This window comes from Lampetra planeri, chromosome 41, assembly GCF_965212315.1.
Source record: "Lampetra planeri chromosome 41, kcLamPlan1.2.h2, whole genome shotgun sequence".
Taxonomy (NCBI): Eukaryota; Metazoa; Chordata; class Hyperoartia; order Petromyzontiformes; family Petromyzontidae; genus Lampetra; species Lampetra planeri.
The window spans coordinates 7959115-7971308 of NC_136147.1; the positions used below are offsets into that span (position 1 = coordinate 7959115).

At 45.7% G+C, this 12194-nt stretch overlaps 1 protein-coding gene across 9 annotated transcripts in view; it reads right to left on the reverse strand.

The window, feature by feature from the left end:
- RAPGEF2 (Rap guanine nucleotide exchange factor 2) overlaps nucleotides 1–12194 on the reverse strand; it is a 213960-nt gene that overhangs the window by 162507 nt on the left and 39259 nt on the right. For all 9 annotated transcript variants that reach the window (XM_078613489.1, XM_078613487.1, XM_078613488.1 and 6 more), the window contains exons 3-4: nucleotides 6747–6803; nucleotides 2287–2370 (exon numbers count right to left, since the gene is read on the reverse strand). In XM_078613489.1, the coding sequence (XP_078469615.1) occupies nucleotides 2287–2370; nucleotides 6747–6803 (141 nt within the window). The remainder of the gene's footprint in view (nucleotides 1–2286; nucleotides 2371–6746; nucleotides 6804–12194) is intronic.

A 12194-nucleotide genomic window follows, 5' to 3' on the forward strand; every position in this document is an offset into this window, starting at 1 on the left:
CATATTCTTTGGGTCTTTCGGTAAAGCCATGTAGATAGGAAAATAATAAAAATATCACGACATTTCGATCGCAACACAAGCAATCGTCATCAGGTGAAAGAAAATAATTCACCCGATGACGATTGCTTGTGCTGCGATCGAAACGTCGTGATATTTTTATTATTTTTCTATCTACGTGGCTTCACCGAAAGACCCAAAGAATATACGTGTATATGTATATAAAGGGCTTTATTAGCAAAATTGTTCAACGACCATTTCTTAAAAACTATTGGTCCTAAGCCTTTCAATCTTCCGAGAGGTACGACCGGACAGTTTAAGATGCAACAATGTGGCACCACGTGCAAAGGGGCAGAGCGGCGGTGGTGATGCGCTCGATCGCGCGCGGCGCGATGAACCCCCGGCCACCTGAGTTCAACTCCTGGTGGCACCAGCTCACATGAACGGCAAGTAATACCTCGACCGGTCCTGTGCGACAACCTGTACTGGGCGAGCCTGGTGGGTGAAGTATGGTCAGACAACCCTCACCAAGCAACATCGTGTGGGAGAGGTCTTTATTCAGCAGTCACGTAACCGCTGCTGCGACCGCATTTGTAAACGGCCAATGTACGGGAAGGAATACATCCGTCTGTACGTATTATCCCATCATCAATACAATTCCCCATCAATTGCAATGCTGCGAGGAATTAGGCTCGCCATCGCTTTCAAGCCATCACGGTTTTCTTTCATCCTCCCACGCATTTCTTCAGGCACTGCTGCCGCAGTCACCACCACCCCCCACCCCACCCCAGGGGATTTCTGCAATGAAGCCTCCCATTGCCCCCACACCCGCCTCCATCCAATACCATTCCCTCCCATTACACTCACGGCTGCTGCTGATCACAGGAATCTAATGAGGTCATGCCACTTGCCTTAGGAAGCCGGGCATTCCTCTCCCATGGCTACGGCTACAATTTGCCTCCGGGGAATGAAAACCAGTCCCATGGTGGCAGCCACCATCACCACCACCCGCGACCGCCACCACACCCTCCCAGATGCTTAGCACTCGACAGAATATTGCAGTAGGCTTGCACGTACACACGCAAGGCAAAGTCAAAGATCCCCCGTATACTTTCAACAGACTGCTGGGGCAAGTGCTGTTAGCGAGCACCTATGAAGGCCGGCACGGCACACGAGGGGGTGGATGGCCAGCACCACGCCTGACTGCCTTTGTCTCCCCAGTGGCGATGTTTACACACTGCACCAGGTACTCATTTGATGCTGAGTCGACCTAGGGGAGGCCCAGGAGTGGTTCAGATAATCGTCACTGGTGTTGGTGGCCGTGAGCAGGAATCTATCTCGGGCATGTGGGTTTGTAGTGCAGTGCGCTAACTGCCACACACACACACAACACACAGAAAACAACGATCCCCATTCGCATGTGTATGTTATCAAATCATAAAAAATACTCCCATGAACATTTGGTGTTCGCGCCATTCAAAGAGCACAAGGCTATCATCACGGAGGTGTTATGTTTCACAGACGTAGCCTGCAGTAGTTTCACAGCAGGGGCAAGGTTTGTTTTAGTACTGCTTTGCGTATTTCCAAGTTGTGCTAACTATTTAATATATTCGGTCATATTCATATAGGCGAGTTCATCATCGCAACTTAAACATTACACTAAAATTGTGCTCATATTGACTCATCTTTACGATGGCTTTCAGACTCCCCCCCCCCAATTACAAACGGACAGACAAGACAAAATTGATCCATAAACGCTTTCAACATTATTTGGAAAGTGTAAAGTTACAAAAAATGCAAGCGCTCATGCGCACGTGGCAAGTCACACACCCAGCCAATCGCCATTGCCCAGACGCACGTGGGCCACGCACTCTCGCGCTCTCTCTCTCTCTGTGTGTGTGAATGTGTGTGTGTGAATGTGTGTGTGTGAATGTGTGTGTGCGAATGTGTGTGTGTGAATGTGTGTGTGTGAATGTGTGTGTGTGTGAATGTGTGTGTGTGAATGTGGGTGGCTAAAGCACAGCAAGTTGGCACAGTAGGGGGCACAGGTGGTGCATCAGCCAGTCATCTCGGTCATCTCAGTCAGTCGACCCGTGGCACCTGGGTCTGCCCCGTGACCTCCTGCCAGCGGGCGTTCGACACTTCACGTGGCCTCAAGGTGCACATGGCCTGGCACAAGCGTCGTGGTGACGTCACCGCCACTTAGTGGCGAATGGCGGTTGTTGTTGTGTGAATGTGTGTGTGTGAATGTGTGTGTGTGAATGTGTGTGTGTGAATGTGTGCCCTCACCTGCTTCTCGGGAAAAACATGGCCCCGTGAATGAATACTGAGCCGACCACCAGCACGTACCAACTTGTGCTGACGTCGTATGCCCTGGAAGGGAAAATGTGAAGGCCACAGCAAAATGTTAATTTTAAAAATGTTCAAAGGGTGGCATTATGCGATGCTGACGTGCCGTAATTCTGCGTGAGATCAGTATTTTTGGTGGCCCCAGGAAACTTTTCTTTGGCAAATTTTTTTGCTACGACCGCTGCACTTTAAAGCGATAGAGTTTCGAAAATTGGCTCGCGCGTCCGACTCAGAAAGTTATCGGGCAAAGAAAATAAAATTTGGGAGTTATTTTTAGGCCGCTATTATTGCTGCTGAAACTCACTTTTGGAATGTTTTGTACACTTCGTTGGGAGACGTGTGACGGCCATGGAGCTAAGTGTGGGAGAAAAGAAAGTCTTCTCTCTCCAGTGTGACGATGATGTTAACAACCAACGATTTATTTTCACATCCCAGTTGCAAAGTGGAGGCCCCTAAAAGACCGATTACATAAAAGCACTGGCTAAGATTATTGACGGGGGAAGAGGATTAATGTGTGATGATGAGACTTAAAAATAATGACAATGTTGACGTTTTACACTTAAATTACGTTCAGATTACACCCAAGTGAGCAACTTCAAGATCGCATCATTTATAGCTTAACTCAATCCTGTAGCATCACCTTGTTTAAACGGGGGGGGGGGGGGGCATCCTAAGACACAGAGCGGAGGAGGGAACAGCACAGTCTGTGCTGAACAAAATTTTAATTGATACTTTATCTAGTCTATTATAATAAAGTAATCATGCAGAAGTGGAGGGGGGGGGAACGCAAGGGGCCCACCCAAAACCATTTCGGAGTAAAGAGACCACCAGCCCGTGAGATGCGAATAATAATTATAAACGAGAAAAGCCTGAATCGGGCCATCGTGGCAAGTGCGAGACACATTTGTGCGACTTGCCATGTGGAGGTCTCTGTTTACGCACATTACACCGGATTTGGCAAGCCGTGCACATGCAGCTAAGAGAATCCTTTAGCCTAACTTGATGGCACAGTTCTGCTGCCTCGCAGGGAAGGTGTAAGGAACAATTCAGGAATCTCAAAAGAATTCGATGAATGTATGGAATGTGGGCCCAATGCCACTGACTGTGTGTGTGTGCTGTGTGTGTCTGGCACAGTATGGGGAGCGGGTAGCGTAGCGGTTAGCGCGCTACGAACCTCGTAACCCGAGTTCGATTCCCGCTCACGGTCAACACCGGTGACGATTATCTGAACCGGTCCCGGGCCTTCCCTAAGTAGACTCAATCTCAAATGAGAACTTGGTGCGGTGTGTAAACATCACCACTTGGGAGACAAAGGCGGTCGGGCGTGGTGATGGCCACCAACCCCCTCGTGTGCCGTGCCAGTTTTCAGAGGCGTTCGCTGACAGCACTTGCCCCAGTAGTCTGCTAAGGCTACACGGGGGATCTTTATCTCGTGCGTGTACGTGTCAATGTTTATGTGTGGATCAGCAGCCGAGTGTTAGGCACATTTGCGCTTTGAGCCCAGTGGCGATTATCTGAACCACTCCTGGGCCACCCCTTTGTCGACCCAGTCTCAAATGGGTGCTTAGTGCCGTGTGTACATATCAGCACTGGGGAAACAAAGGTGGCCGGGCATGGATGATCGCCACACCGACCCCTTAACAGGTCGTCACTAACAGCCCTTGCACTAACGGTCTACATAGGCCGCATGTGTCTTTGTGTGCACGTATTAAAGGGCACCTAGCCTGGCACAAGCGCTCTGGTGTCGTCACCACCACGTGGTGTTGGTTGGTTGCAACTGTTGCCTGTTTTTGCAGGGTGCAGGTGTGTGCCTCTATGAGTGCGTGAGCTATTGCCGTGCCGACCTTCATAGGTGCTACTCGCTAACAGCACTTACCCCAACAGTCTGTTAAGGCTATACGGAAGGCCTTTGTCTATGCAATGGTCATCACACTATGCCATCAACCCTCCCAGCCCGGATTCAAATTCCCATCTACGCACAGCACCCAGCAGCATTTTTGGCATCCAAACCCAACTCAGCCTAATGTGGGAGCTCAGTGCAAAGATCATCGGCATCATCGCAGTGGAGACAAAAGCACATGGGGCGGGCATTTGTGACGCAGGCCAAATGGCTCCCCTCGTGTGCGTCTCACCGACTGGCCCTTAAATAGGTGCTCGCTGACACAGAGCACCTATTAAGGCCAGCGCATAGCTGGGCAAGAGGCCACTCGGCTACGCGGCTCGCACAAGCTCAGTCTAAACAGAGAGGTGAAATGTCAGCGGGCGATTGCCTCACAAACACCTCCCAGGAATTATGGCTCAGGCACAAGGCAGGAATGTATTTGGGCTGTGAGTCATGGCGCACCTGGCCAAAATCCAGCAACTTGGCAATGGGGCTTGCATACACAAATGGCTCACCAATCAATGTTGCCGGTCATCATGGAGAGTATGTGTGTTTTCTTATTCATTCCTACCCGGGACAGCCGGCCGGCCAAGCCATCATTCACGTTGAGCAGAGAGACAGCAAAAAAAAAACCTCTTGAAGCCCGGACTTCGGGTAAGCAAGAATGTGGACTCTACCAGAAGGTTTCCCGAAACAAAGAAACAGAGCAGTATGCAAATGTAAATTATAACAACAGAAACTCTGACAGGAACACTGTTCGCACGCCAATTACACTGCAGAAGTTGGTGCGCGTATGTGAGCTGTTAACTTATCTGTTGCACGGCATTGTAATGAAGAAAACTCGTTACCTTGAACGCATGCATATAATCACATTTACAATGTATGTCTGCATCCAGCCGTCTGTACAGCTGTTTGTACGTTTGTCTGCCTGCTTCTAACTGTATGCTGCATTGGCAAAATGCAGTTTTCTTTATAACTATAATAACGAAAACTATAACGAACGAAAGTGACAATGATGATTGTCTACTGACCTCAATGAGATCATATATATTTAAATACTCTTTGGTTCTTTCGGTAGAGTCACGTAGGTAGAAAAATAAAATAAAACAAATAATATCTCACGACGTTTCGATCGCAACACAAGCGGTCGTCCTCAGGCGGAAAAAATAATCGAGCAGTGGAACTGCTGAACCAGCGAGGCGTCGTGATATATTTTATTTCTACCTACGTGACTTTACCGAAAGAAACAAAGAGTATGGATTCCTGCAGTCACGAAAGCTTCAAATCAAGATATATTTAGATGTTATGTGAAAACGCACAGAGTTAACCAACATTACATGATGTATTGCAACAAAGGCATACCTGACTATCATTTAAGAAAGTTTTGAGCATACTGTTGAACACTTAGATTGTATGGGAACATTTTGGTTCGTTGACCATCGCTGTGCCGTAATCGCCATGGATCTCATCAGATCTCAGAAGCTGAGAAGTGCTTGGGATGGGAGACCACCACCAAGCACAAAAAGGCAGGTGTGCAGTCGGAGTTGCAGTGCAGAAAATCCACTGCTATTCTGCACTCCCCTCTCCCCACCTTCAACAAACCCGCGATAACCAGCGTGGTGAAGTATGGTCGAATACTGCTCACAGCCCACGAGGCGCGGGGAGAGGCGCTCGCGCGACAGAGACAAAATGGGCTGTACGCACAAAACGCCATAGTACGCTGGGGAAAGTGTAAAATAACCATAACCCAAGTTGTACGTTGGAGGCTGTGTACGCCTGTAATCCGGCACTGTCGTGGCAAGGGTTGATGGCTGTGTACGCCTGTAATCCGGCAGTGTGGTGACAAGGGTTGGTAGATGGCACAAATTTGGTAAAACTCGCTTTCTGTGTGCGTCGAGCTGCCATACCCTGCCTGGCTCGCCTGGAGATGGCGGCACAGCAAAAACGTGGACTCCACTTGTGCAGTCTGTATGGGGATCGAGTGTTTCCCCCTTGCACGTGTAGGTTTCCTCCGGGTGCGCCGGTTTCCTCCCACATGTAAACACTCATTAACTGGCCGCTAACACCTTCATATAGAGGGGAGCGCAGAACTTGGGCAATTGTTGGCGCCGGCTTACCGCGTGGCTGCCTTCCCGCGTTGTCTGTGGGTCCATCGTGGCCCCGAATTATTTCTGTCTCTTCGAGAGTGAGAGGATACTGTGCAGCGTGCTACAAGTTGAAGTTCACATTATTATGAAGGCTGTGACTGCAGTATGGATAAAGAGGCCCTTGTGCCCTGGGATTATATTACTGGAGCTCAAGTGCAGGAGTGAGATGCATTCTAGCATCGCAAGTTCATAAGAGGCGATGTGACGATACGGGGAGGTCTTCATCCAGCAGAGGATAGACTGTGGCTGATGATGATGATGTGTAGCGGAGTGTGTACATATAAATGTGTATTCGCTATGAATAAAATCTTGGACATTGTGGAATTATCAATGTCTTGTGTTTATATTTAGCGTGCGATAAATATACTTACGAGAACACAAGGCAACCGACATCCACCTTCTGGTAGTGTGCAGTTCGGCTCAATAAGCTGCAACGGGACAAATGCAAACATTAAACCAACAGCAACTTTTACGCTTTAGGCAACCCACCATTCATTTCTGTTGAAGGCCCGACTCTGCTGATGAGACCAAGAATGTGGAAACCAGTCCAGCGTTCCCTTTTGTAAACATTTCCTGCTTGATAACATTGGTCTGGAAAGTCAATGGGCTGATGGTGTAAGACACGTTTTTATTTCTAGTTGAAGACAGAAAAGTTCTGTTTATGCATCAAGAGTACGGTGGCCTTAAAAGGAAAATTATATATTACGGTGACATCTTCTTGGTTCTTTCGGTAAAGACAGCGTCTGAATGGGGATAAATATACATTCAGACGTTGTCTTTCTGACAGACCTGTTCTTCACCTGAGGACGGCTGCTTGCGTTGTGGCCGAAACGTCGTGAGAATTATTTTATAATGTTTAATTTTTATTATTTTATTATTTCCCTTCTACGTGACTTTACCGAAAGAACCAAGAAGATGAATCCCTGCAGTCACGAAAGCTTTAAATCGAAATTACGGTGACATTTTGGGCTATAGCCCTTCTTCGTAGCATATACAATAAAACGATTATATAAATATATCAAATTATGTTACGTGTTATGAAGAAGGACCATGAATAAGTGCCATTGGGACGATTATATATTTGTGTTACTTTTAAGGCCGCATTATTGTTGATTAATGTGTTCAGTTGTTTGTGCTTGCACACCACTGCCAACACACCACCAAATAATCTGCTTTTGCGATGCTTTTACCCGTAAAGCTCCACAACTGATTATGAGCGAGAGTGGATACTTCTGCTTTAGCTTCGTGTCGTACAATGCTCTCACTGGGTGACCATTGGAGTTCATAACGGCCACAATGTCCATGGAATCCTTCCTATATTCCGGAAATAAATAGCGTATACGAGTTCAGTAAGCAACTCAGCAATTCGATGTTGGGGCCATATTTAATGTAATTAACTCTGTGAAACTGAAGCAAGGAAGGGATGTGAAATGCTGCGCCAACATTATTTTAAACGAATAATGAACAAATGAACACTTTAACTATTATTAACAAGGCTGCATCACTGTGGTGTCATTTCCTCCAAAAAAAAACACCACTGAATTATCAAAGCAAAAAAATTGCAATTTCCAGGATTAATCTGTACTATTATTGTTAAATTAGCCTATATAAAAAAAATTTTTTAAATGCATTTCAACTGAAATCGCTTGCAAATATGAAACCGTGCCGAATTCAATACAGTTACTGTACGACTGCCTTTTGCCAAAGCAACTCACATGCATGGTAGCAACACACAAGGGCAAATTTACGCAAGTAATTTATGCTAATTAACGTTAGAGTCAACCCCACCTAACATCATGGCAGATTTAAAATAATGTGATTGTTTTTATTAGCCGTGTGTACACAAGTGTGTGACTGTGAAACAGGGTAAGTCTTATATCAGTGCGGAGCGGTAGTGTAGCGGTTAGCGCACTGCGCTACGAACCCAGCGACCCGAGTTCGATTCCCGCTCATGACCAATAACAGTGGCAAATATTCAAACAGGTCCTGGGCCTCCCCTAGGTCGACTCAGCCTCAAATGAGTATCTGGCGTGATGTGTAGACATCTCCACTTGGGAGACAAAAGGCGGCCGTGCGTGTGCTGTGCCGGCCGTTATAGGTGCTCGCAAACAGCACTTGCCCCAACTATCTGGTAAGACTGTATGGGGGATCTTTGTATGTCTTATAAGTGAACATTTTGACTGTCTATGCTTAGCCCTACACATTATATTTATGTGTGTGGGATATGGTTTTGTCAGGTATTTGACTGCAAATGAAACAAGAAACACTGACGCCTGTGTACACTAAACGATGCATGTACTGTAAGGCAGAAGAATTAGTCTCAATCGGAGAATCAGTGCATCGTTACTCCACCGCTATAACCCAGTGGCTGGAGATGCAATGGTGTTTAAAAGCATTGTAAATCCCCAAAAAAGTCACGTATGTAAAATGTGCGATGAAGATTGGCTATTCCCCGGAACGTCGCCTATTATATATATTTCCTTTAAAGCTGGAGCGTTAATGACACATTTTTGAGCTTTCTGTATGCGACAAGCTCCATGGTTAAATTTCGATTTAAAGCTGTCGTGACTGCAGGGATTCATCTTCTTGGTTCTTTCGGTAAAGTCACGTAGAAGGGAAATAATAAAATGATACAAATAAAACAAAATAAAATACAATTCTCACGTTTCGGCCACAATGCAAGCAGCCGTCCTCAGGTGAAGAACAGGTCTGTCGGAAAGACAGCGGATTTAAAATAATGTGATTAAAAGAACAGCCTCCGAATGCTGTCTTTCCGACAAACCTGTTCTTCACCTGAGGACGGCTGCTTGCGTTGTGGCCAAAACGTCGTGAGAAATGTATTTTATTATGTTAATTTTTTATTATTTTATTATTTCCCTTCTACGTGACTTTACCGAAAGAACCAAGAAGAAGAAGCTCCATGGTATCAAGAAATGTGGTAGACATGGATGAATGGCCTTCACGTGACAGTCATTGATAAAGGGCAACTTCTAACGATAAGAATGTGGAACAAAAGCATTTATGGAATTTTATTGAAGGGGCCCCTATATTTTAATATTACTTTTTTACCCGCTTTCATTTAACTCACTTTGTCTCTTGTATCCTCAACTCTGTCTGTTGTCGTATCCTCAAATCTTGTAACTCAATTGTAACCCACTTCCTAATGTCGTATCGACTGCAAACTTGGTATACTTATGTCATACTCATGACAATACTATATTCTATCATTTAAAAAAAATTAAGCAATCTTTTTTTATATCTTATGTTTCGGATTGGGTCTAATTGTCCACGCTCAACTCACGTTGGCTGTAAATCACCACGGTCCCTTACGTTATGGCAAGCCTCGGGGCCACTTCCTGGAGTCGTAGAGTTCTGCCATTACTCGTACGGTACATTTCATTAAAGCGTGTTTTTAAAAAGTATTTTTAAATAGTACTTATTTTACACGCAAACAACTTGTACGCATGCTTTTTAAACCGGACTTCCAAAGTTGTCACGTCCAAAGTGGAAGTGATTTTTTTTGCTCATATCCTGTTCGACGGCAGGGGCCATTGGTGGTAAATTCCACATTCCTATGGCGTGGGTCAGTCTGTCCATAGACCAACCACTGTTGACTTTCCCCAAAGTAATACTCGTTTTATCGACCCCGGTGGGATAAAGGGCTAGAAATCTCTCTTCCACCAATTGTCTCATACGTGGTGCACACCCTCAGCAAAGTGCCGTTTTACTGACCCTGCAAGAGTGATGATGATTATTAGATAAGTTGACTTGGATTGATATTTGATCTCGTGATCTTGAATCTTGAGAACAATACTCTCTCATACATTCACTGCCCAAGAGCAAACTCCCTCTCTACCGCTTACATTCCCACTCCATACTCCTCATCTCTAAACCACACTCTGCACGAAGAGTTCCATTCCTTGGCTACTATTTTGTCATTATTCTTGACCATCATCCATGATCACATCTCGTGGCATGTCCTGCCAAAACCCTCTTATTTTTTACTGTGTGCATCATGTCTTTAACCTGGGTATACATAGCACATTGCTTTATTATTCATTAGTTCAGGCTTGTTAAAAGAACACACTTGTTTTGTAACTCGGAGGGGGTCACGAATAAAACATTCCAAACATTGTGTCAGGCTTTACGGGGGAGTTCATACTTTCATAAGCGTTGGAATTATAACCATAAATCGTGGCAAATATCTACTCCCAAAGTTATGAGTCTGGCCAGGTGGTACTGATGTTTGCGCAATCTACTTAGAATTGGAAGGGCCCAAGTTCAAATTCCGGTTGGGGGTCAATTCAGCCAATCATCTATTGAGGGTCGATACAATTTATACCATCTTGTGGGAAGACAGGATTTATGACATTAAACAGTGAGACTGGTCCCCACAATAAGACGTGGACTCTCCACCAATAAAGTCGAGTACTGCCAAATGTTACATTGAGCGTTGAAACACTTTACAGTAATGCCCTCCCCAATTACCCAGGGAAGCCTCATTGAGTATTAAGCCTCTTTTTCAGGAGGGTTCCTGCATTGGGACGTTTAGTCAATTCTGGAAGGAAAACCCGAAATACCTGGAGAAAATTCACAAACACAAGCGGATAAACACCACAGAGCTTCGAGGATGCATTGCTTTACTGCCACCTCATGACCAATCTGCAGGCCAAGCTTACAACACCCATGGTATCGAGTCTAAACAGACCCAAAACCTTCTTAGCTTCCAAACATCTTGGGTTGAAGCGGTGGCACGGTGGTCAGCTTAATGCACCGGCCACCGGCGTTCGATTCTCCATCACGGCCAGCTTGAGCGTCGAGTGATATCCGAACCAGTTCTGTCCCCACGCTCACCAAAGCCGCATTGACCAGCGTGGCGAAGTATGGTCAAACAACCCCAGGGAACCGACACGGCAGCGGATTGACAAAGGGCTCCGAATTGATGCACCGAGGACAGCGGAGGGCAATGTGTTAAGTTGCGTTGCTCAAGGGCCAAGCCAACGTGTTGCGGTATTGTAGAGCGAGATGCCACAAAAGGCCCTTTGTCTTCGGATCGGCATTATCATGCCTAGAGGCCGCCGATTGCCTTCATATGCAGGATATAACAACGTAGCAACACAGCTTAGAATACCCTTGGGCAGTCAACCAAATGTCACGATGAATTTACGAGAGAGAGAAAAAGCCACAATGAACCTTCCTATTTTGCGCAATCGTGTTATGCAGGAAATTGCTTTGTTAGCTTTGATTCCCAATTTAGCTCGAAAATTTAATTTCACAGATTTTAATCATTCATTTGGTCATTGTGAACTGTGGACGTTGCAGAAGCTGATAATGCAAGTGCTTTTCATTTAATTTGAATCATTAAAGCCCTCATGCTCCACAATGTTCAATGCTTTTTGAAATATATATTAATTTATTTCTCAAACCTTATTTCCTGCATTATGTAGGTATTGGGCAGAATTGCACTTTCTGTTTAACACAAATTACAGTTATTCTGATGTTTTCGGTTTGTAACGCCTGACGTTTCGCTCCATGTACCAGGCCGCAGGAGCTCTTCCCCACATTAATGTAATTAATGTTGAATGAGTATCATGCTCACAATACATATAAATATGGCGCCGCGGTGGCGAGATGTTAACTCTCTCGCCTGGTATGCAAGAGGTCGTGGGTTCGATCCCAACCCCGATGCCTGAATATTGTAGTTTGTATGTTCTCCCCATTGGAGCGTGGATTTTGCTCCGGGTCCTCCGGTTTCCCCCTCCACATTTAGGAAATCTGCGCTTAGAGTATTTGGCTGCTATGAATTTCCACGTGATAAG